This window comes from Miscanthus floridulus, chromosome 19, assembly GCF_019320115.1.
Source record: "Miscanthus floridulus cultivar M001 chromosome 19, ASM1932011v1, whole genome shotgun sequence".
Classification (NCBI taxonomy): domain Eukaryota; kingdom Viridiplantae; phylum Streptophyta; class Magnoliopsida; order Poales; family Poaceae; genus Miscanthus; species Miscanthus floridulus.
The window spans coordinates 12810263-12837179 of NC_089598.1; the positions used below are offsets into that span (position 1 = coordinate 12810263).

The window sequence follows — 26917 nt, forward strand, 5'->3', positions numbered from 1 at the left end:
CTTTGCCCAGACTAGCAGTAGTATGAGCATGCCGGTTCTGTACCGTCTGATGAGACAAGGAGTTCGCCTCCCAATGCTGGAACAGTTCACCGACCATCGGATCAGATCAACTCGCTCTATAATTATTAGGACTGCACGTTTAGGGCCTGTTTGGGTAACCTAGTTTTCCGAAACTATGGATCACAGAACTGTAGTTTTGTAAATGAAAGATATACAAAACCATGGTTCGAAAAAAAAAAAGATAACGAGTGAAGTTTTTAAAATTCCAACAACTATGTTGTGTTCGCTTGAACTTATTCAGAACTACTTTTCAGTCATGGAACAGTGTTTCTCTCTCATAATATTTCAGCATAAACATCAGCCTATGCCAAATTTCAGCATCAACGAACATGGTGACTATAGTTTTAATAAAACCGTAATTTTAAAAACTACAAAGTTTATGACATCCAAACACCCAACTGCCTTTAAAAACCAAAGTATTTTTAAAAACCATGGTATTTCTCCGATGCTTTGAAAATACTTTGTATCAAAACGGACCTTAGCTTGTTTTATTCATGGCTAATCCTTCGAACAGGGCATCTGTCTGTCCGGAGGCTCCCGTTGGTGGATCGCGCCAGCCCAAACTACCTCCTCCTATTCGCTCATCTAGAAGGTTCCCCACCAAAGTTTCTCAAAAAAAAAAAAAACTGACCGCAACGGAACTCGGCTCGCACACAACTCACACTCCACCTACGCAGCTCGCAGCGGCCGCTCGGGACAGAGGCCGCCCACGCAGATCTCGTGCTCCGCCTACCCATCTCGCGCGTAGCCAGGGCGGAGCTTGTTCGCATGTAGCTCACGGCAGCCCGGGTGGAACTCGCAATGGACGGGATGGAACTCGCCCAGCTCACAGCAGAGCTCGCTCCGCGCACTGCTCGCTAGGGTTGGATATCGAGCCAGCTCGGCTCGTTATGGCTCGGCTCATTATCAAGCTGGCTTGGCTTGGTTCCTTATACTAACGAGCTAGAAGCTCAGCTCGACTCGGCTTGCGTGGCAGCTCGAGCGGGCTCGTTTAGCTCGCGAGCTAACTTAATTTTTTTCTTCGTATTGAGGTTATTCATCCCGTGAAAGATAGAGATGAGTACTGATTTGGGAAAAACAAGATAATTAAGAAGATGGATGATTTAATGCTAGTTTGGGAAATCAAGAAAAAAACTAATGCTTGATGCTGTGCGTTGGCTTGCAAGGGAGTAAGCAAAGCTGCGATTGCAAGGCCCTAGTGAGCGGCAGGCGCTGGGCGACTTACGTGTGTGCCACGTGCAGCGGCTCAGAAGGAGAACAGCTGAGCGTGCATGCATTTACGGCTACGTCTGCGCGGAATGGTGGATGGGGGAAGTCTAGGGCCTAGGGGTGGGAGCGTGGGAGTTGGGGGCTAGAATTTTATCATATTGGGCCAATGGGCTATGGCATATATGGGTTGATTCAAGTTTTTGTCATCTAATTTACCTTGGCTCGTGAGCTAGATCGAGCTGGCTTGTTAATTAACCGAGTTAAAGTGATGGCTCAGCTTGTTTAAAAATTCAAATGAGCCGAGACATTCACGAGCGAGTCGAGCAAGCTATTGAGTTACGAGTTTTTCATTCAGGCCTACTGCTCGCGCTCGACCTACATGATGTGGAGACCCGCTGTGGCCTTCTCTCCACCGGACCTGTTGCGGCCTTCTCCTCCAGAGTGGTGATCTTTGGGCCACCGATGAGCTCTACACCCGTGAACTCCACATGCCGAAGATCCTACATTCTTCCAAGCAGCAAGGAGATGTTACATTGAAACTGCATGTTGCAAGCGTCTGTTTCAAATATTTTAGATATTTTAGAGGTATGTTGCAAGTGTTTCATATAGATGTTGCAAAAGTAGATCGGAATGTTGCAAACTTCTGTTCCCAATGTTTTATCTATTTTTTCAGACGTATGTTGCAAGTGTGTTTATCTGAATATGTTGCATATGTTTTATACATATATTGCAATTTGTTTTATCTGGATGTTGCGTATGTTTATAATGGTTTCAAGTGTTTTTGTTTGCAAGTGTTCCCGACGCATGTTTCAAGTGTTTCATATGTCTTCAGTCATATATTGCAAGTGTTGCATCTGGATACTTTAAAAGTAGATCGATTGTTGCATCTCCTGCTGCCTTGCCTCGATGTCTGGCATCCGATACTACGATGCCACGGCCAGGGCACGCCGTGAATCCTTCCGAACCAGAGACGCAGGCAGGCGCCGCCCTCTCACCCTCTTTCTCGATGCCTGTGATGTTTAGGCGAGACATGGGTCTTCGTGTGAGGTGTGCGAAACAGAATGCAGGTGCCAGGGGCGGATCCAGGGCCCGGGCTACAGCCCGGGGCGAGTCCATGTAGCCCCTATAACATATGTGGTGTTTAGCCTAAAAAACTATGATCTTAATTAAACAAAAGAAGACCTAAGAAGCAAGATCAGACTGTTTTGAACGTGAATCAACAGCTCAATCCGGGGCGCAGCCCCGTTCTGGATCCGCCCCTGGCAGGTGCGGACATCCATCCAAACATCCGAGCACTAACAGCACCGTTTATTAATACAAAGCAGACCCATGGTTGCAACAGCATACTGCCGTTGTGACTTGTGAGCGCACATACTGTACCTTTCTTGCCAGACACATTCAATTTCTGCTCGCCTGTCAGTGTCAAGCTAAGCATGCATGGGCCAGTACGTTCCGCCTCCAGGCATGCACTGATACTAATCTTTAGCGTGTGTTTAGTTCCCTGAATTTGGGAATTTGGACTACTGTAGCATTTTCGTTTTTATTTTACAAATAATGTTTAATTATGGACTAATTAGGTTTAAAACGTTCGTCTCACAATTTTCAACCAAACTGTGTAATTAGCTTTTTTTTCGTCTACATTTAATGCTCCATGCACGTATCGCAAGATTTGATGTGATGACTACTGTAGTACTTTTTAGAATTTTAGGGTGAAAACTAAACACGCGCTTAGTTCTTTTATAGATAGCTTGCTCTATACGCGCGTGCGTACGGCTACTGTTCGCTGCAATTCGACGATTCATATGTATATGTATTATGTATATTTGTGTGCCAGTCTGTGGCATATATACGTGCATTATTGCTGGAATGAAAGACCGACCACTGGATTGTTAAATCAAATCCGTCAGCGGCACAGAGCAAACCGCCGCCGTCATAAGATAGGAGTATCTTGGGACCTTTGAAGCCCATCCTGTATGTTCTGGGCTGATAAACTTGACTGATGCTAGTTTGTTTTGAGAGAAAATACTGTTGACTGACTGATAAGCCCTGATTGAAACTAACACGCGAACATGCTACATGACTAGGAGACGACGAGAATCCCACCAAACACTTATGATTATTTCTGATTCTTGCTACTACCGCTTCAAAACTTTAAACTAACACAATCGAGGATAAAATGGCCCTGTTCGTTTGGGCTGGTTTGGCTTATAAGCCATGACTAAAAGTACTGTTGGCTGGTTTGGTGTGAGAGAAAAATACTGTTCGTTGACTGATAAGTCATGGCTTATAAGCCAAATACGACCAAGCGAACAGGCTGAAAATTGTGATTATAAACGAACTGATTATCGCCTCGTTCGGTTATTTGGGATTGATTTCCAGCCAAACCCTTTCCTTCACTAATTTGTACTATTTTGGAACAGTTCTTGACGTGGAATGGCCCGTTCCCGAACAACCAAACAGGGCCTATGTGTGCAAGGTTACGCTCACCTTGTCGACTCCAAAACCTCACACTACCTGCATGACGATACTATATATAAATGGAAGTACTCAAGTACAGATCTAGCAGGGCACATCATTACAGATATATTTGCATCATTTGGTGGTTTAAGGCTATCCACACTCGTCCACCTCTATTTTCATCTCTAAAAAGGAATATTCTATCCTAGTCATCAAGATTCTCTACTCTATACTCATTTCTTACGCATCCGTGTTATCTCTATCACATACTCTATACCCACTATTCCATATTTTATTCCCCTCCCTCTCTCTCCACAACTCTTCCTCTCATTGCTACAGTACCCTCCCTCACTCTCCACAACTCTTCCTCCCATTGCTACAGTAGCGCTACAGTGTTTTAGCGGCTGCTCTCTCACGCGCGGTCTGTCGCGGTCTACTGTGCAGCCGGTACGCTACCGGGCCACTTACAGGCGCGCGGTGCGCACTGCGCGCACGCTACCGGTAGCGTACCGGGAGCTTTAGCGCTGCCCGGTGCGGACAGCCTAAGGCCTGAAGAATGCCGGGTGGGGACGGCCGGTGCCCTGGAAGGAGGTGTTCTTGAGGTGCTCCGGTGCGTTCTCGAACGAGTGCTGTCTCGCCAGCGACAGGATCTTCTTGTCCGCCGCAATGAAGTAGGCCATCCCGGCAACTGTTGAGATTATGAGTGCCTGGCCGGTGGGGTTGATGTTGGCCTTCGCCCATGGCAGCATCCGAACGCTCGCCAGCTGAAACAACAAACACTTATGATTACAGGGAAAAAAAGAGTTTGGAGGTTGATGATAAGGGAACTCACAGTGGGAATCGCGGAGGCAACGGTTGCTACAGCTGCTGCCTTGGCCCCTGCGAGAGTCGCCTCTGCAGACAAGAGCAGTATGCGAGAGAGAGATCGTCAGTACGAGTAGTACACTACAGCAATTGAACACTCAGCGGAGCACTGAGCAGCAGAGCAGCTGTGTGAATATAGTTGAAGGACCGAAAACGGTGACAAGGGAAGGGTAGTTGGAGCCGTAAATTTCTTTCGATACTTTTCGACCACTGCCCCAAACTCACCGTCAAACACGTAAACCAAACACCGTGATGTCAATGACCCAAATAATTATGTGGATACTTCCAGGAACACAACGGGACACCACGTAACCAACGCAACAAACGAAAAACGATTAGGAGCTCAAACGAACAAACCGTGAAAGAAATAGCACACTTACAACTCACACCGGACGTGTCCAGAAACTGCACCGGGCTCGTCCGGTAAGCAATGCCTCAGAAAACCTGCTGAACAGAGCACAGTCATCAAATACTTGACATGTACGGTATGCTAAAACAGCACAGAGCAGAAGAAAAATTGAAAACCCTAGCAAATAGTGTCACCACAGCTTCTAGACACCTTGAGGTAGGTCTCCATCAAATTTCAGCTCCAAACACGAAAGTTAGTCCTACCGGACATATCCGACATTCATACCGGACGCGTCTGGTATTTTCGAGCAGTTCTCGGGAAAAATCGATTCAACACCCAAAACTCGATCAAATCAACTCGAAATGACTTGAAACTTTGCAGAGAGGATTATCAAAGAGTTGGTAGGCTACTCCTTGAAGATCATCGCCCAAGGCAAAGCCAATCAATAGGAAATCAAGAAATTGCGATGAACCCTAGTTTTTTAACCCTAGAACTTGATTCGCCCCGATCTATGAACTCGTGAGGAATTAGATAAAATCCTTCGGTGGAAGGGATCAACTCACGTCCTAGTCTATCTCAGATAAAAAGAATGAGTCAAAACGCTCTCAAAATGATGAATCGAGCCAAGACAGAAAGGGAGAAAAACAAGAACGCGAAGAACATAAACACAATTCACAAAAACAACTCACAAATCGAATCCCCGAGGACACGAGGAGGTTTGGGCCTCCATTCCCAACCAAAATCACAAGTTCAATTACACCGGGACACTAGTTCATTGGTAGACCTCTTGAGAAGAACCTAGAAAGGGGAAAACCTAAGGAGATGAAATGAAATGGCAAGAGGTGAGGGAGATTGGGCTCCCTCATCCTTATTTATTAGGGCAATTACACAATTCCAAACACGCCCATAGATATTTTGAGTCGAACCACTTAACCCGAGGGTGTTATGGTCCAACCCGAGATAATCTTCATCCGATGGCCACCGCATCCTTCATGAGATAGCTTCGCCTCGACGCGAACTCCTCGATGCCGCCACGTGCCGTTTGTTCCTCCTCGGAACCTCCACCCGGGTTTTGAGGCTAAACCCGTGAAACCGTCACCCGATGGTGTTGAGGTTCAACCCACCAAATCGCCATGAGTAGCGTACTCCATACGCGTCCCCCGCTACTCGACGCGTGTCACCGCCCTCTTCGACTGCCCGGACGCCAAGTCTTCCAGAGCCTCACCTCGACTTGCTCGACTATCGTCTTGACTCAGTCAACACGGTCACTCCCATGTACACATGCACTTGTCGATGTCCCCAGATGTCAACCACCGTGGCTGGTCACCCGGCCTCCTAGTCCCTCTGTCCAAGCCTCATGTCCGTCCTTCACCGCTCCCGGTCCATCAGCACGGCATGTTCCTACTTGATCTTCATCTCGCCATCGACCACCGCCTCCGAGCTCCACACCTGCACACCACAAGCCAAGAGACATATCGCACAACCTAACTCATGCCATGGTTAGTTCTCAAACTCAACCCAAGACGCAAGTCACATTGATAATCACTCATCACAAACCTGAACCACAAGGGCACCTATCAACCTTGTGTTCGCAATCTCCCCCTTGATGAGTGCATTGTCAACACCAACAAATGACAGTAGAGAGAAAGCATAAAAGAAGAAGAAGAGAAAACAAAGAACTCACCCAAATGACCAAAAACCAATAAAAAGCCAAAACAGGGTCATTTGAAATGAGCAACACTTGCAAAAGTTGGTCCCCAAAGATATGGGCAACGGCTCAACGCAACCAAGTAAAACACAGCTAGCCCTCAAGAAGAGGCAACGGGCTTAACACCACTAGCAAAGCTCAAAACGCCTGAAAACTGCTAGACCCTCCAGAAGATGCAAAGGCTCAACACATCTAGCAAAAGTAATTCGAATGCAACTCCCCCCTGAATTGATACAATCTCACAGAAACTGCTAGACCCTCCAGAAGAGGCAAAAGCTCAACACATCTAGCAAAAGCAATTCGAATGCAACTCACCCTGAATTGATGCAATCTGACAGATGAATGCATGCACTGAACAGATTAGTGTATAAACTCTTCCCTCGGAGTTGTGTGATCTATCTCTCCCCTTGTTGACACATGCACACATCAAGCCCTGAAAAACTGTCACTCCCCCTCAAAATATGCTATGAATGCAAGGAATGCAGAAATACAGAAGCTTCAAGAGTATAGCAATCAGATTGAAAAGATGCTCTAATTGGTGTTGTTATGTGTGTGTAGCAACTAATACAAGTGCTAGCAAATGCTTAAACTAATCAAGTGAGACGAAATATGACACATAAGCAATTTTGATCAAGTTTAAGCAATTCAAGAAAGGGTTCACCACTGAAAGTAGCACATAGCAGGTATAAGCAGGAAATCAACCTAGTGCTAACAAGTGTATACAAGGTGAACTACCCCAAGCAGCGGTGACACATCATGTCAAAGACGAACCTAAGACTTGTGTTTTCATCAAATTTTAATTTTACCAGAGTATGCAGCTTAACGCATGACTTAGTAAAAAACATGTGTGCGAGAGGTTATCTATACCGTCAGGTCTAACTTAGCAACCATGCCAAGCTTGTCATAGACGATCAGAAGCTTAAAACAATGGTTTCGACATCCACTACAAGACTCAAGTTCATCCAAATGTGCAATTGGAAGCTGTCTCGATACCTTGACGTAGGATAGTACAGACCCGTTTCGATCTTTTCTCATCACTTAGTTTGTTTTTCAAATTTTAGCATAAGAATCTCCAAGTTGTCTAAGCAAGTGAGTAACTCAAAACACGAGATGTAGCAACCTAGCATATAAGTAATAACATCAGGGATCTCAACAAGTCCTACACATGCTAGTAACCATCTCAACAGTGAACTAATTTCAAGTTTCAATAGTAGTTAATCATGTTCACAATGTAAAAACAGCTTAGCTCATAACATGCATCAATTGATCGAAAAGAGCCTAAGCCACAAGCACCATAAGTACATACAGAACATCCTAAATAGAGCATAGTTTCAATCTAACAGTTATAACCATGAAGCTCAAAATGCTCTAATATACATGATGTAATGCAATGCAATATGATGCAGAAAACCTGAAAACAGAAGCTAAGCTACAAACAAAAACAAAACTATTATACAACACAAATGTTTCCCTCCTCTAAAAAGGGAAACAAACCCCAAGCTCCCCTCGCAAGCGTGCAAACTGGGCTTGGTCAAGGGGTTTGGTAATCTACAAGCTAGTTTTGGGTGTCAATGTGGCGCAGGTCTATATCACCCTTCTCATAGTGATCACACAGAAAATGAAAGCGCACATCTATATGTTTGGTTTTTGAGTGGAGAATAGGATTCTTAGATACACTTATGGCACTAGTGCTATCACAAAGCAAAGGCACTCGCCTAAACTCTAAGCCATAAGCTCTTAGAGTAGCTGTCATCCAAAGTAGCTGGGAACAACAAGCAGTAGCAGTGACATATTCAACTTTTGTGGTGGATTGGGCAACGTTGGACTGCTTGTGAGAGGACCAAGACACAAGAGAAGACCCAATAAATTGACAATTCCCCGACGTGGACTTTCTCTCAATGCGACAACCAGCATAATCCGCATCAGAAAACCCGCACAGAGAAAGAGAGGAGGAGGCCAAAAACCAAAGACCAAACTTAGGTGTGAAACAAAGGTATCTCATGATCTGCTTGACGGCTTGACGATGAGATGTGCGTGGCGAAGATTAAAAGCACGCACATAGGTAGACCACGAACTGGATGTCCGATCTCATCACCGTTAGGTACAGTAAGGATCCGATCATGCTTCGGTACTCCTTCTGGTCCTTGGCTTCTCCTTCCTCATCAGTGTCTAGGGCCGTCGTTGTCGACATGGGCGTCAAAAGAGGCTTGGCCTCACCCATATCGAACTTCTTCAGTAGGTCCTTGGTGTACTTGCCTTGGTGCATGAATGTCCCTTCTCAAGTTTGCTTGATTTGTAACCTAAGGAAGAAAGTCAATTCTCTCATCATGCTCATCTCAAATTCCCTGCTCATAGTATCTGCAAACTTGGCAACAAGTGCATGAGAAGAGCCACCGAAAATGATATCATCCACGTATATCTAAACCAAAAGAGCATCAATGCCTTGCTTGAGGAGAAACAAAGTTTTATCAACACACCCCATTTTAAAACCCTTATCAAGCAAGAAGGCTTTCAAACACTCATACCAGGCTCTTGGGGCTTGGTTCAACCCATACAAGGCTCTATGGAGTTTAAAAATATGGTTGGGGAACTTAGGATTTTCAAAGCCAGGGGGTTGCCTAACATAAACCTCTTTCTCTATGTACCCATTCAAGAAAGCACTCTTCACATCCATCTGATACAGCTTGAACCCTTTCGAAGCTACAAACGCTAAAAGGATCCTAATTGCTTCTAAATGGGCAACATGAGCAAATGTTTCCTCATAGTCTATCCCCTCTTTCTGGCAAAAGCCCTGAGCTACCATTCTAGCCTTGTTTCTCACTACCACCCCATCCTCACTCTATTTGTTCTTGAAAACCCATTTTGTACCTTTGGGGTGGCAATCTGGTGGAGGTGGTACTAAAACCCACACTTGGTTTTGCTCAAAGTTCTCTAACTCCTCGTGCATAGCATTGACACAATCAGAATTAGATAGTGCGTGTCCAACATCTCAAGGCTCAAAAGAAGCAACGAAAGCAGAGTGATGGAAGTGTGAGATGTGATATGACCTAGACTGCTTGACTTGCTGGTCAATGTTGTCAATCATGGTTTGAGGTGAGTGATGACGTTGAATGTGTCGTGGTGCTTCCCTTGAAGAAGTCGCCTCCCCCTCAACAACAGCTGTGGCCTCCTCAGGTGAAGCCGGCGTAGGGTAAGGAGGCTGCTCGAATGGACCCCAAGTAGTAGAAGAAGAGGGATCAGGGCCGTGAGCTGATGTAGACGTCGTAGGCTCGAGAGGGGCATCCATTGGAGTCGGCTCAAGATCACCCCAATCAGCATCTTCCTGCTCCTCCTCCACAAAGATGCTCTCACCAATCTCCTGATCACTTGGACAATCAAAGACAGGAGTGGAACAAGGCATGCTTTTGTTGAATGTGACCTCATAGGTCTCCACAACTCAGTTAGTTTCAAGGTTAAGAACAAGATATGCATGAGAGTGAGAAGCATAACCAAGAAAAATACCATCGGAAGACCTAGACTCGAACTTGTCCAAATTACCTTGTTTTAGGATGAAGCACTTGCATCCAAACATCCTGAAGTGATTTACCTTGGGTGGTCATCCGAATCGCAACTCATAAGAAGTCTTTTTCATGAAAGCCTGAAGGAAAATGCGATTGGACACATGGCACATGGTGTTGATTGCTTTGGCTTAATATCTCCTAGGAGTCCTGTGCTATTCGAGCATAATCCTAGCCATCTCAACAAGGGTCTGATTCTTGCGCTCAACAACACCATTTTGCTGAGGAACATAAGGAGAGGAAAACTGATGCTCGAGGCCCAAGGAAGCACAAAATGTTTTAAAATGAGTATTCTTTAATTTTGTGCCATTGTCAATGCGAATTGCTCTCATGGCATTCTTAGGGAACTCATTTTGCAACCAAAAAATCAAATCCCGAGCATGTGAAAAAGCCTCATCCTTACTCTCCATGAAAAACACCCAAGAGTAGTGAGAAAAGTCATCCACGATCACTAGAACATTCCACTTCCCACCATCTGACCGAACCTGAGCTGGACTAACTGTATCCATGTGAAGTAGCTCGCCGTGTGAAAGGATCTAGGATGTCGCCTAGAGGGGGGGTGAATAGGCATTTCTGAAAAATCAACACCTTTAAAAGCGAAAACAATTAGTAATAGGAGTTTCCAAAATGGAAACTCCAAATCAGAGTAATACAACCCCTCACAAGTTAGCCACAAAGTGTATAAAAGATACTAGATAAACTTAGGGAGCCAAACAACGGCAACCAAAGAGTTGAATCAAAATGCACTAGTCAGTTAATGTTGGAAGTCCCGACAGTTTGGGTCAGAACTTCTGATGTGTCAGAAGTCTCGACGTTTGGGTCAGAACTTCCGACGTGTCAGAAGTCCCGACAGTTTAGGTCAGAACTTCCAACGCAAACTGTCAGCACTTCCGACCCCTACGGGAAATGAACTACAAGTGCTAAAATGAACTTTGTGATGCCGATGACTTACAAACCCACTTCCTAGTGGTAAGGTAAGGTGTTGGGTCACTCTCTTGACGTTGATAAGCCACCACTCCATAGATCGAGTCCCAAACCCTAAGAAATAGCTAGAGAGAGGGAGACAACCAAATACAAGTAATTTTGAGCAAATCACAACAACAACAAGCACGTGGGAGACAAGAATTTATCCCGAGGTTCGGCAGCCCCACAAAGGAGCTCCTACATCATCGTTGTTGAGGTGACCACTTTGGTCGGAGTCTCTTCCACCTACTTGCCTCACTCAAGGATACCACAAAGGTCACTTGAGTTTCTTCACTAGAAAACAAGGGTAATACAAACTTCCCAAGGCTCTTCCACAAGATGGAAGCTCTTGGGCGACGCCTCGCCGGCTAGGGGAAAATCCCCAAGAGTAACAAATGCAAATCAAACTGGCTTGACGAAGAAATCAAGTGCTCAAGCTTGCTCAATGTGTTTTTCTCACTCAATCCACTCTCCAATCACTCAAACCCTTTAGGAATTGAAGTTGGAGGCAAAGGAGAGAAGAGTGGCGAGCCTAGAATGCTTGGGGGCTGTTTTGGCCGAGTGTTCGTTGCAATGAAATAAGTGGGCAATGGTTAGAAAGGAGGAGAGGGGTATATATACTCCAAGGCAAAATCTAACCGTTCAGATCTACGTCGGGAGTTCCGACGCAGATCTCGAGACTTTCGACGTATGAAGAAAACACTGTTCATGCGAGGTCAAAGTCCACCTGAGACAGCCAACGTCGGAACTTCCGACGAACGTCGGGACTTCCGACGTGCACAGTCAACAGGTGAGTAGAACCATCGATGCCGGAACTCTCGGCTTGGGTCGGGACTTCCGACTGTCGAGAGTTCTGACTCATGTCGGGACTTCCGATGTCCACAGTCACCGTGCAGGCTGTGACTGGGAGTCAGCACTTCCGGCAAGAGTCATGACTTCCGACTGTCGGGAGTTTCGGCTTACGTCGGGACTTCCGACACCGACAGTCACAGAAAATTATTCTTTGTGCTCGTGAAGTTCTAGAGTGTCTCTCTTTTGATTTTATTATTATGCTTGAGCACTCTATCTTCCTCAGACCACCTAAACTTGCATCCCTCTTAATAGTATGGCATACCTATTAACTCAAGATCAAAAGAAAAATGAAATTAAACCTTTTGAGTTGATCTTCTTTAAATTGATGCCGTGTCTTTCAATCTTCATCAAGTGAGGGTGCCAACATGTCAATATTGATCTTGTCACTTGAGCATAGCCATCTTGAGCACGTGACTTGATTCCATTCATCAAATATGAATAACTCCAAATGCATCAAGTCACTTTAATCAACTTGTCCAATATAGATTTGATCCTTCACATCAATATAACCATCTTAGCTTGATTAGTACCTCAACTAAATGCAAGTACTTTCTTCTTCACCCTAGCTAGGTTCTTCGGCCACCAAGCCGTCGCTTGCCCTTCACCCTTGCTTAGTACCTCAAAGCTTTTCCTTGCTATCTTCACCATCTCAAGCCATTAAGTCACATCTTGTGTTGAATCATCCATTCATATGTATTGTTATCTTTTTCATTTCAATTTAGCAAGCTTCAAATATGAGACCATTCCATATGCAATCCCTCATGTCTCATTAACTAATACTCACAAGCTTGCTTTTCACATAGTACATGGAAATCCCACCATAAACAAGCATTTGCATGAATTCCATTTGCATTGTTGTCTTGTGCTTGAACTAGATTGTTTATACAACAACACATCATGTTGGCTTTCATTAAGTACCTGTGAGATAACCTCTTACCTGTCCACACTTAGCAAATGGGTTAGTTCTTTAATCACGTTGCCATTCAATCATCCAAAACCCACTAAAGGGCTAGATGCACTTTCAATCTCCCCCTTTTTGGTGATTGATGACAACTTGATTAAAGCTTACAAAATGATATAAACATTTAAACTTTTGGGTTCAATGATTTATGAGAGGCTCCCCCTTAATATGTGCTTATGATTAGAATTCACAAAATGACCTCAAATGTCAATTGCACATACTAAAACATATAGGAGACTCCCCCTAAATCATTGCATCCATGGGGTGCATGTGTGTGTGACAAAGTGAAACCATGATGCATATGACAAGATATATCACACAAGAATAAATATAAAGGCATCACATCAAATATTTTCATTCTAGCATGCATAGTCCTTATGAAAATAAATATAACACATGTAATTCACACATAGCACTCATTACGCATTTTCTCAAGTCCACAAGCCACTAAAATATAAATAAAGATCATGTCTCAAGAGATACATAGATAAAGCATAAGTAAGTCTCATCTCTCACATGATACAATCTATCTCAAATCCAAGATACATCAATGAAGCTTAAAAACAAGAACCGATAGCCTGCAGTACATATCTTCAGGTACAAAGATAAGCAAATGAAACTATCCTGAAGCTTTAATCAGTCTCTCTCTCCCTTTGTCATCTATCACCACAAAGGTTCAACAATGACATACTAAGGACAAAGGGGCTACAAGCGGTCACACAAAGCACAAAGGGTGCTTAAGGTTCAAACTTTGTACTAATCTCTCCCTTTGTATTAAACTCTCCCCTTTGTCATCTTAAAGAGGTTGTACTTGTCACTTGTTTGCAATTCAAAATAGATCAAGTACATGGGTTTACTAGCTCATGAGCAAACTCATACACTAACCACTAGATTATATAATCATTCAAGCAATAGTGGTAGTCTATGAATCTAAAAATTTTCATTTGTAATGCATGATCCTATAAGCATGTACTATATGCACTAACCGCATACTAGTAAGGGATGAAAAATGATCATGCACAATACAATGATACCTTTGCTATATTGGAGAGGAAGATAGTCATATAGATTTCAATTCATTTCTCCAATAGCACCATGAAGTCCAATTATAAGCTTGGTGAAGACCAATAGATACTAATTCTTTGAATTCCTATTCTTCACCCATATGAATTGAGAATCACTAATGATCAAGTGCACTCTTCTTGTTGTGGTTGGCTTGCTTCTTCTTTGATCATTGCTTGCTTGAGAGAACTAAAAGATGCACCACTTATAATACCACTTGAAATTTCATGATGCCACTTAAAATTTCATGACTTGTTCTCTTTTGGGTGTTGCTTGCTTTCTAGACCAATCTCTTGATTTTCTTCAACCAAGTACCTCAAATGTCCCTTTAGATTACCACTTTGATTTTAGCCATCCAAGACTAGGGCGAAGTGACCTCTCTCCAAAGAACCATCCTTGATACTTACTTGAAATAACTTAAAAGAAAATCACTTGATCCACTTGAAAGATTTTGTTTGATTGATCCATATTGTTGGACTTAATTTGATGAATAACTTTGAATCCTTCTTTAAGTCCTTTTCTTTCTACTTGTTTAAGTCCTTTTGTTTCTATCAAAAGATCTCTAATTATCACTAGAACTTAAACTTCATCTTCATCTTGATCTTGGTCTTGATCTCTAGCTTGAGTACCAAATGTGTACCAGATACACTCTTCAAACAAATTGTCTTGTACTCATCATTTGTCATGCTTCTATCTCAAACCAAAACCAAAACATAGGTACCTCAATCACTTATAGATATGATTCTAATTTGAGGACCTTTGAATCTAAGTGACTTTTGATCAATCCAATAATTGTCACTTTCCTGGTAGATTCTGTACTCTTCAAAGAATAAATCATATCTCCCAAAGTACATATCCAAAAACCACAAACTTTGGTGAAGATGTGACACACTAAGCCTTCTAGTAGCTGTAAAAATTTTAGCTTCTTTTGACTTCTATATTGCTACCAGATTTCATATCTTTCTACACTGCTACATGCTGAAAACTGCTGCACTATAGCTGACAAGATCTACTCCAAATCCGAAGTATCACTTATCCAAATCTCATGAAATTTGCACAGCAACTAATACCATAAGTGTAGAGCATGCAGACCAAATTTCAAGCCAATACAAATAGATTTGGTTGCTCAAACATGTCAATGATCACTGCTAGCTCAGATTTTCAATATTGGACAGATTTCAATAATTGAGCTATTTTTCTCCAAATTGAACCAAACTTGAAATCAACTTGTTTGAATACTCTCACAAGACATATGTCCATTCAAACCACTTACTAGAAGAAATCTTATGAACATATCCAATCAAACCAACTTCAAACTTGATTACTTAAGCATTTAATCCATTCAAACATCTCATAGCAAGCAACATATGCATATATATATATATATATATATATATATATATATATATATATATATATATATATATATATATATATATCCAATTCAATTAACTCATATGCACCCAAATAAACTTTGATCAACAAGAGATATACCTTGATAGCTTATGATCATCTTTACAAGCTTCAACTCCACTTATTTGCAGGCCTTCAAATATATCAATAAATTCCCACAACTTGAATATGACACTTGTATGTTGATAGCATATGGACTTCACTCAATTTTGACTTGGCATTGGGATAGAATTGCACTAGGTTTTAATACTTGACTCAACATAAGATGAACAATAATAATTTCATTGAATCAAGTCTCCAATGCCATGGTACCTACAAACGATCATCCACTTTTCGATGGTACCCAAACTAGTTTGGGTCCTCTCATGTTAGACGCAACATACTTAGGCATAGCCTTAGTATGAATAGCGGAATTTTCTTTTTGCAATACTAACCAATAAGGTACAATAACAAACCTTCCTAGGCATAATATTTGCATCAATTGAAATAGGCTTAGGATTCTTACTTAGGGGACATGTATTAGCCAAGAATTGATTTTCTCTTTTTCGAATATTTGGCAAATTTATGATTTTCAAAACTCAAGAGAGATTTTAAAGGGACATAGAGATTTTTATGTACTTGAGAGAACCATGTCACATGTGATCAGGCAAATAATCAACCAAGGGTAGCAATAATCACAATATGACATGACTAGGTCACAAAGACCCAAAAACCACATGATTTTCAAAAACCACACCACCTACACATGCTAGTTAGGGATTTTGAAAAACATCTATCCTATATCACACAAATGCACACACTAGCATATAAAGGGCCTTAGATGCACTTACAATGCATGTATGTAAATACATACCTTTGCCTTGAGCCCACAATATCACCACTGAGATAATACATGGCATGACAACATCATGTTGACCTCACTTGTCAAATAATCATACCATATATGAAATCAATTTTCATCCAAAGGACTACAAATAATACTAGATAGATTTGTTAGTCCACAATATCACCACTGAGATAATACATGGCATTACAACATCATGTTGACCTCACTTGTCAAATAATCATACCATATATGAAATCAATTTTCATCTAAAGGACTACAAGTAATGCTAGATAAATTTGTTAGTCCATAATGGTGCAAAATAGAAATTGAGCTCCTCCTAAATAAGTACCACAAGTAATTTGAATGACTTTCAACAAGCACTTTATTCTTTTAAGAATTTAGGAGTCAATTTTCTATTTTGACCAACACAAAGTAATTTGCCATATTTAAATTTCGTTGAGACATACTCACAACCCACTTAGGTTTGATAGATCACAAGCTTCTGAGCAAATTAAGGATATATGAAATCATATGGATCAAACCTCAATTGCATCCCAATTAGTGCTTTGGTTCTTGCCATACCAGACACGTCTGGTAGACATACCAGACACGTCCGGCATGTGAAGAACATAAATACTTTTCCTTTCTGCCCTGGCCATACCGGACATGGCTAGTAGGCACAGGACAGAAATAATTGAAGCGCTGCTTGTGATTCTTCGTTTTAGCTCTAGTACTTCTTGTATGTCTGCATCTGAACAAATGCATTGCTCTACTAGAGAGCCATTAAAAGCATCACATGGCAAATATGATAATGATTAAATAAAACTAATTAGTCACTTCCAATTATTTCACAAATATGCTTATTTGTGAGCCATTGAGCACTAAACACAAAGTGGCTATCCTATAAGGTCTTTAGGTACTTGTTACCAATGGTAGAGATGAAGTAAATGATATGGTCATTGATTTATCATCGGGTCAACCATATATGAGATTATGATAAGAATTGATTGATAGATTGAGTGAATATTTTCAATTTACTTGCTCAACCACCCCGAAGCTTTCATCTCACTACCAAGTACCTACATTATTAACCTAAGCACATTTTGGTACCCAACTCTTGTTGGATCCTTTTGGGTTAGTCAACAAGTGCTTAGGCACACAAATGGCCTTAGTACTAGTTTGTGGTGAACACATCACCTTGCTTGTGCTAATTCCATTTGTGGTCTTCCTAAGCATATTATCATAAATAAATGTGTTCGGCTTAGGGATGTTACCATTTGGGCAATCATAGCTTAGATGCCCCTTTCTTCCACAAGCATAGCATATGCGACCTTTGTTTGCTCTATGCTTGTTTTGCTTGTATGGACATCCATCAACCTTGTGGCCCATCTCATTGCATCCATAGCATCTTCTTGTTGCAACTTGGGCTTCCTTTCTTGCCTCTTTGTACATTGGGCATTTCTTGGTTGGATGCCCCAACTTCTTGCACATGAGATAAGTGCTTTGTCCATCACTTTTTCTTTGGTTGGCCAACTTGTTTGAGGCCGTTTGATCGGCCACTTCACACTTGTCGGCCCAACTCTTGTGTGGACACATGGTAATCTCATGTCCATTCACTCCACAACCATAGCATAGTCTTTTTCCATGTTTCTTGCTCTTGGTTGTGTTGGCCTTGCTTGAAATGTGATTCTTTTGTTGGGATTTGGAGGAAGCAAGGTTTGAACCCTTCTCAAGCTTCTTCACCATGTTAACACGGTTATCTTGCGAAGGTTGTGCTCTCTCCTTACCCTTCAATCGAATCACATCATTTCTTAGCCTTTCCACTTCTTCCTTAAGCTCTACATTTTCTATAAATTTTTGCTCAATCGAAGATTGGCTTGCTTGAGAAGCACACTCATTAGCACAAGAAATATTCAATTGAGATTGTGTACAAGTGAGTGTGTGAGTGGGAGGTTGAGATGATTTTACCGTTGTAATCACAACCTCATGAGCCACCTCAAGCATGATGCTTGATTCTACTAATTCTTCATGAGAGCACTTGAGATGAACATAGTTTGCTTGTAGCACATTATATTTGCTTGAGAGTTCATCTAATTTTGCCTTGAGCTCAAATTTTTCCTTCTCTAGTTGTGAAACACTAGAAGAGAAGTTAGTAACTAAAGCATGCTCAATTGATAATTTTTCATACCTCTCATTTATGGCCTTTAGCTCTTGCAATTTGGAGATGAGAAACTTTTCTTGATTTTGAAGTGATTGCTCTTGTTTCTCATTCTCTTCCTCTAGCTCATCATTCTTCTCAACTAGCTTCATGAGAATGAGCTTGTCTTTGTTGCTTAGATGATCAAGAGTGTAGCTATCTTCAATTTCAATATCACTCTCTTCTTGATCATCTACTCATGCTATCTCCTTGGCTTGATCTTTCTTGCTAGCCTTCTTCTTGCTTTTCTTGGCCATGAGACACAAGTGATGAGTATCATGAGATACTGAGGTTGACTCATCACTTGGCCGCCACCGAGCTTGAGCATCATTGCAAACAGCTGCTTGCTGGTCTGCTGCCTCGACCATACCGGACACGTCCGGTAGGCATACCGGACACGTCCGGTACATGCAGGCAGACAGCAAGTCATGCGCTGCTTGCACTTCTTGCTCTGGCTCGGCACTCTTGAGGTCTTGTGAGGCTTCTTTGCTGCATGAAGACACGATGGACATACTTTCCATTGACTCGATCTCAAATGCATCATCACATTTGGATTTTCCATATAAATCAAAAAGTCTAGTCCAAATGAGATGAGCACTCTCCAGAGGTGGTTGTCCATTGAAGATTGCCTCATCTTGAACGTCTACACTCAATGTACTCAAAATAATATTAATAGCTTGAGCATTGAGTTGCACGCATATCTCTTCCTCTTTTGACAAATTTTTGTAGTTGCTCCAATCAACTATAGAAAGAGGTATGCTTGCAAACACAATATGCTCAACAAGAGGACTAATATTTCTAAAAGCATTGAGTACATGAATTGACCAAGGTAGAAAGTTTGAACCATCATTTTGGAGAAGCATCGGCTCCAACTCGATAGGCGTCGACATCCTTTTCTCACGGCGGTGAAGCTTTAGGTGAGAACCTCGCTCTGATACCAATTGAAAGGATCTAGGATGTCACCTAGAGGGGGGGGGGGGGTGAATAGGCGTTTCTGAAAAATCAAGACCTTTAAAAGTGGAAACGATTAGTAATAGGAGTTTCCAAAATGGAAACTCCAAATCAGAGTAATACAACCCCTCACAAGTTAGCCACAAAGTGTATAAAAGATACTAGATAAACTTAGGGAGCCAAACTGCGGCAACCAAAGAGTTGAATCAAAATGCACTAGTCATTTAATGTCGGAAGTCCCGACAGTTTGGGTCAGAACTTCCGACCTGTCAGAAGTCCCGACGTTTGGGTCAGAACTTCCGATGTGTCAGAAGTCCTGATAGTTTGGGTCAGAACTTCCAACGCAAACTGTCAGCACTTCTGACCCCTACGGGAAATAAACTACAAGTGCTAAAATGAACTTTGTGATGCCGATGACTTACAAACCCACTTCCTAGTGGTAAGGTAAGGTGTTGGGTCACTCTCTTGACGTTGATAAGCCACCACTCCGTAGATCGAGTCCCAAACCCTAAGAAATAGCTAGAGAGAGGGAGACAACCAAATACAAGTAATTTCGAGCAAATCACAACAACAACAAGCACGCGGGAGACAAGAATTTATCCCGAGGTTCGGCAGCCCCACAAAGGAGCTCCTACGTCCTCGTTGTTGAGGTGACCACTTTGGTCAGAGTCTCTTCCACCTCCTTGCCTCACTCAAGGATACCACAAAGGTCACTTGAGTTTCTTCAATAGAAAACAAGGGTAATACAAACTTCCCAAGGCTCTTCCACAAGATGGAAGCTCTTGGGCGACGCCTCGCCGGCTAGGGGAAAATCCCCAAGAGTAACAAATGCAAATCAAACCGGCTTGACGAAGAAATCAAGTGCTCAAGCTTGCTCAAAGTGTTTTTCTCACTCAATCCATTCTCCAATCACTCAAACCCTTTAGGAATTGAAGTTGGAGGCAAAGGAGAGAAGAGTGGCGAGCCTAGAATGCTTGGGGGCTGTTTTGGCCGAGTGTTCGTTGCAATGAAATGAGTGGGCAATGGTTAGAAAGGAGGAGAGGGGTATATATACTCCAAGGCAAAATCTAACCGTTCAGATCTACGTCGGGAGTTCCGACGCAGATCTCGAGACTTCCGACGTATGAAGAAAACACTATTCATGCGAGGTCAAAGTCCACCCGAGACAGCCAACGTTGGAACTTCCGACGAACGTCGGGACTTCCGACGTGCATAGTCAACAGGTCAGTAGAACCATCGATGCCAGGACTCTCGGCTTGGGTTGGGACTTCCGACTGTCGGGAGTTCCGACTCACGTCGGGACTTTCGACGTCCACAGTCACCGTGCAGGCTGTGACTGGGAGTCAGCACTTCCGGCAAGAGTCATGACTTCCGACTGTCGGGAGTTCTGGCTTACGTCGGGACTTCCGACACCGACAGTCACAGAAAATTATTCTTTGTGCTCGTGAAGTTCTAGAGTGTCTCTCTTTTGATTTTATTATTATGCTTGAGCACTCTATCTTCCTTAGACCACCTAAACTTGCATCCCTCTTAATAGTGTGGCATACCTATTAACTCAAGATCAAAAGAAAAATGAAATTAAACCTTTTGAGTTGATCTTCTTTAAATTGATGCCGTGTCTTTCAATCTTCATCAAGTGAGGGTGCCAACATGTCAATATTGATCTTGTCACTTGAGCATAGCCATCTTGAGCACGTGACTTGATTCCATTCATCAAATATGAATAACTCCAAATGCATCAAGTCACTTTAATCAACTTGTCCAATATAGATTTGATCCTTCACATCAATATGACCATCTTAGCTTGATTAGTACCTCAACTAAATGCAAGTACTTTCTTCTTCACCCTAGCTAGGTTCTTTGGCCGCCAAGCCGTCGCTTGCCCTTCGCCCTTGCTTAGTACCTCGAAGCCTTTCCTTGCTATCTTCACCATCTCAAGCCATTAAGTCACATCTTGTGTTGAATCATCCATTCATATGTATTGTTATCTTTTTCATTTCAATTTAGCAAGCTTCAAATATGAGACCATTCCATATGCAATCCCTCATGTCTCATTAACTAATACTCACGAGCTTGCTTTTCACATAGTACATGGAAATCCCACCATAAACAAGCATTTGCATGAATTCCATTTGCATTGTTGTCTTGTGCTTGAACTAGATTGTTTATACAACAACACATCATGTTGGCTTTCATTAAGTACCTGTGAGATAACCTATTACCTGTCCACACTTAGCAAATGGGTTAGTTCTTTAATCACGTTGTCATTCAATCATCCAAACCCCACTAAAGGGCTAGATGCACTTTCACCGTGTTCCTTGGTCATGACTTGATTCACAGGTGGGTGAGAAGCGGCAACCATCTTCCCGTGGTGACAAGAGTGGCAGACCAAATCCTTCTCAAATTTTAACTTGAGCAATCCTCGGATTAGATCAAGTGAGCTCAACCTAGCTGGTAAGTCAAAGCTCAAGTAACCCAATCTCCTAAGCCACTTCTAAAGCTTAGAGGAGGATCCAGCCACCAAACATCAAGAAGAGCCAAAGGAGTGAGAAAATTCATCTCAAAAGACACGACCAAAAGGGATAATTTGGCAAATAAGATTTCCCTAAGAATCAAGAACTCGAGACAAGCCGGTCTTAAAGCGCACTTCAAAGCCGTCCTGAAGGAGTGCAAAACTAAAAGCAGATTGAAATGCAAATTCAAAACCAAAGCAACACCCTTCAGAACAAAACTCTTGTTGACCCAAATAGTCCCACGAGAAAGCACCTTACCTCTGCTATTGTCCCTGAATGTGATGTACTCCTTACATTGCACGGGTCAAGGCTGGAGAGCCATTTTGAATTCCCAGTCATGTGGCGCAAACAGCCGGAATCAACAAGCCATGTGTTCTCCTGGCCTCCAACTTGCATCAATAGAAAGGCGTGGGATGAGCAAATGGTGCAACACTGAGGTTAGTAAATTGTGAAGGATACAGGTGTTGGCTCATTTGCCCTAGAAAATTATTAGGAAAAACATCAAACATACCATGTCCCATTTGAGGGAAGCGTTTACCATGTGTGGAAAAACATGGTCCGCTAGAGCTATAGGACTTAAAGCCACTATCGCGAGGTCCAAAGTCATATTGATCATGACCTGAACCACGCCGGGCATGACCACTATGTGGTCTCACAACCTGAGGCCTAGCACCTTGAGGCATTGCACCTCTAGGCCTCGCACTGTGCCTCTGAACAGGCAGTACATGTACGCCATGGGGCGGGTGGTACATGTTCCTGTTGTTTAACTCGTACTCTCGCCGCTCATCTCTCTTCCTCCTAAAGCAGAACTCAGCAAGGTGACCATCCCTATGACAGTAGTCACAGTGATACCTCACCTCTCTCTTGGGTGGTTGTTGGCTCACTCACTTGTGGGTATGGTTAACTCTTGGTGGTTGTTTAGCTATAGCAAGGGGATCCTTAGAGAGTTTTGGTAGAGTATCAAGTGGGTTCTTGGGATGGTTAGGTTTTGGAACCTAGACTTGTTTCTGAGGTGGGGCTTTTGGAGGTTCTTCAAACACTCCATCTTTGATAGTGGGCTCAGTGGGCTTAGGTGGAGTGGTTTTGATCAACATGGGAGTAGTGGAAGGTTTCTCACTTGGGTTCAAACTACTATACTCACCAACCTTGCCATAGATATTTTCACTCTTCTCATCTAAAGCAAAGCCTACACCCAATGCACCAGTTCCCCACCTAAACTGGCTCATCATCATGCCCAAATGTGGCTCATTGCAGGACACCTAGCTCAAGATAGACCGAAGGTATGTGTTGTCTTCCTCGGTTCTCATCTTGTTATGTCTGTAGGACTCAAGCTCTAGCACCAAGCTCTCACAACATGCACACTTAGCCATAGTGATATCTAAACTGGCCTTGTCAAGCAAAGAGTTCCTAGCAACCTTCTCTACCAACTCAGATTGCAAGCCCGAGCAAAACTTGCATGCACCCAACAAGCTAGACCTAGACTTCAACTCATCATTCTCATCAAGCAAAGAAGCATACTTAGATTGCAAGGAAGCAAGGTTAGACATGTGAATAGCGCAGTCATCGCACTCAACCTCGTAAAAACTGCTATAGCGTGTTTCTTAGCTTCCTCAAGCTCCTTCAGCGTAATTTTTAGCTTGTCCTTAAATTCTTTCCTCTCACGGGCAGCACGCTTTAGTACCTTATCTTGGCTTATCAAGGTGTCGTTCATGATATCAAGCTCAGCAACAAGATTGTCGACGAAAGGGGTTGCCTCAGAAGTGTTGTCATCGATGGGAACCTCGTCCTTGCTAGCCTTCACCTCGGAATCAATAGCCATGGTGCAGAAACCTCTGCGGGTAGAATTGGTGAAGAAACAAAGTTCGGTCAGCTTGTCCTCGCACTTCCTCTCGGACTCATCATCGCTTGATGGAGAAGAAGAGTGGCTGTCATCAGAGTCATTATCGAGGTCGCTGAGGGAGGCAAGGAAGGCACGCTGCTAGACCTTGGCCTTCTTGAGGTACTTCTGCTTGAGCGCCTCCTTGTCGAATCCTCCCTTCAACTTGTTCTTGCCAGAGGAGTACTCATGCTTGTCCTTGCGCTTGCTAGTGTCATACTTGCTGGATGAGTGCTTGTTCTTCTTAGGGCAGTGAGCGATGAAGTGGTTGGGGTCTCCATAGCCATAGCAACACTCCTTTGGACCACCACCATGCCAGCGGTTCATGCGGTTGTTGTGAAACCGTGAGAACCGGTTGATGACCAGTGCCAGCTCATCGTCCCCAAGTGCCTCCACCTGCTCCTCTATAACATACACCAAAGAAGACAAGGCAAAGGAGATCTGTGAAGGGTTAGCTAAAGAACTTGAACCATTACTTGAGACCAAAGCCATAATCGGTGTAGAGGGATTCTTGATTTTGGCTTGGGTCTGGTAATCAATCTCAGTGGACTTGAGCTTGCTGAAAAGTTCGTCCACAGTGAGAGTGTCGTAGTTAGCGGACTCAATGATAGCAGACACCTTCACATCCCAAACCTTTCGATCTAGGGCATATAGTAACTTGAGAGCCCTTTCATGATCATCATAAGGCAGCTACGGCTTGTTTGCTCGCATCTTGTTCACAATCGACCAGAAACGAGAAAACATAGAAACGATAGTCTGTCCATCCAACTGAGAGTTCTCATGCTCACACTTGTACGTCTCAAAGAGTCTGGTTTTGACCTATATGGTTCCCTCGTGATAGCTCTAAAGCCTCACCCAGATCTCTCGAGCAATAGTACAATCAGAGACTCTCTCAAACTCAAAGGGAAAGACTCAAAAAGAGAACACTACAAGCCTTGCTATTTGCGTTGCGCTGGTCAATCTACTCATGACCGACATGAGCAGCAAGCACCTCATAGTTAGGATCCTCACAAATCTCCCAAACTCGCCAATCAATGCCCTGAAGATGCACAGACATGTGGATCTTCTAGTAAGGGTAGTTTGTTCCATCGAAGTGCGGCGGTTTGTTGGAACCGCGCTCTGTGTTGCTTTCATGGATCATGGACCGGTTAAGGTAGAATGATCCTTAACCAACTCCAATATGAATTGAAGGACCGAAAACGGCAACCAGGGGAGGGTGAATGGGAGCCATAAATTTCTTTCAAAACTTTTCGACCACTGTCCCAAACTCATCGCCAAACACGCAAACCAACACATCATGATGCCCATGACCCAAATGATTGGGTGGATGCTCCCTAGGAACACAGCGGGACACCACAAAGCCAATGCAAACAGACGAAAAATGAATAGGAGCTCAAACGAACAAACCATGGAAGAAATAGCACACTAGCAACTCACACCGGACCTATCCGGGAACTGCACTGGACATGTCCAGTAAGCAAGACCTCAGAAAACCTGTTGAACTGAGCACAATAAGCAAATACCGGACATGTCTGGTATGAATACCAGATATGTTCGGCATGCTGAATAGGACAGAGCGACTTTGAGAGAAAAATCGAAAACCCTAACAAATGGTGTCTAAAAATTATGAAATTTTAACCACAGCTTCTAGACACCTTGAGGTAGGTCTCCACCAGATTTCAGCTCCAAATTCAAAAGTTTGTCCTAATGGACACGTCTGACATTCATACCAGACGCGTCTGCTATTTTCGAGCAGTTCTCGGGAAAAATCGATTCAACACCCAAAACTCGATGAAATCAACTCGGAATGACTTGAAACTTTGCATAGAGGATTACCACAGAGTTGGTAGGCTACTCCTAGAAGATTAACGCCCAAGACAAAGCCAATCAATGGGAAATCAAGAAATTGCAATGAACCCTAGTTTTTCAACCCTAGAACTTAATTCGCCCCAATCTATAAACTCATGAGGAATTGATGAAATCCTTCGGTGAAAGGGATCAATTCACATCCTAATCCATCTCAGATAAAAAGAACGAGTCAAAACGCTCTCAAAATGATGAATCGAGCCAAGGTAGAAAGGGGAAAAAACAAGAACACGGAGAATGCAAACACGATTCACAAAAACACCTCACAAAATCAAATCCTGGAGGACACGAGGAGGTTAGGGCCTCCATTCCCAACCAAAATCACAGGTTCAATTACACCGGGGCACTAGTTCATTAGTGGACCTCTTGAGAAGAACCTAGAGAGGGGGAAAATCTAAGGAGATGAAATGAAATGGCAAGAGGTGAGGGAGATTGGGGCTCCCTTATCTTTATATATCATGGCTATTACACAATCCCAAACACGCCCCTAGATATTTTGAGTCGAACCACTTAACCTGAGGGCGTTATGGTCCAACCCGAGATAATCTTCATCCGACGGCCACTGCTCCCTTCATGAGATAGCTTCGCCTCTACGTGAACTCCTCGATGCCGCCACATGTCATTCGTTCCTCCTTGGAACCTCCGCCCAGGTTTTGAGGCCAAACCCGCGAAACCGCCACCCTATGGTTTTGAGGCTCAACCCACCAAACTGCCGCGAGTAGCGTACTCCATACGCGTCCCCCGCCACTCGACGCGTGTCACCGCCGTCTTTGACTGCCCGGGCGCCAAGTCTTCCAGAGCCTCTGCTCGACTTGCTCGACCGCCGTCTTGACTCGGTCAACACGGTCACTCTCATGTACACTTGCGCTTGTCGATGTCCCCAGATGTTAGCCACCGCGGCTGGTTACCCCCTCTGGTTGCTGTTTTCGGCCTTCAATAATGTACAGTAACACGTACCTCGGGAGCAGCGCTTGGCGAGGGCAAGCTTCTGGTCGAGGGACGCACGGCTCACCATCGACGACATGCTGATCTTTTTGTTCATGAATTGAAGCTCGGAGGGAACGAAATACTAGTTAGGAACAGAAAGCAGACTGTGCATGATGGGTTGCAAGAAGGAAAGGGGGAGGCTGTGAATTTATAGGCACAGCAGCAGCAGGGACCGGCGCCGGAGAAGGAGGGGATGGAATCGGTGGGCGGGCCACGGGGGCCGGACGTGGTTTTGGGGCGAAATGA

At 43.4% G+C, this 26917-nt stretch overlaps 1 protein-coding gene across 1 annotated transcript; it reads right to left on the reverse strand.

Annotated features, from left to right (window-relative positions):
- Positions 1-4268: 4268 nt before the first annotated feature.
- Positions 4269-26917, reverse strand: LOC136529484 (early nodulin-93-like). Its single transcript, XM_066522560.1, has 3 exons — positions 26642-26917; positions 4559-4620; positions 4269-4490 (listed from the first exon to the last, which is right to left on the reverse strand). Exons 1-3 carry the CDS (start codon positions 26724-26726, stop codon positions 4269-4271), a joined length of 369 nt encoding a protein of 122 aa, XP_066378657.1. The 5' UTR covers positions 26727-26917.

Excerpts from the sequence above, each read along its gene's own strand:
- LOC136529484 (XM_066522560.1), bottom strand. The coding sequence starts at position 26,726 with ATGAACAAAAAGATCAGCATGTCGTCGATGGTGAGCCGTGCGTCCCTC. Across the intron at positions 4,621-26,641 it reads CGCCAAGCGCTGCTCCCGAG|AGGCGACTCTCGCAGGGGCC; the intron begins GTACGTGTTACT and ends TCTTGTCTGCAG. Across the intron at positions 4,491-4,558 it reads TTGCCTCCGCGATTCCCACT|CTGGCGAGCGTTCGGATGCT; the intron begins GTGAGTTCCCTT and ends TTGTTGTTTCAG.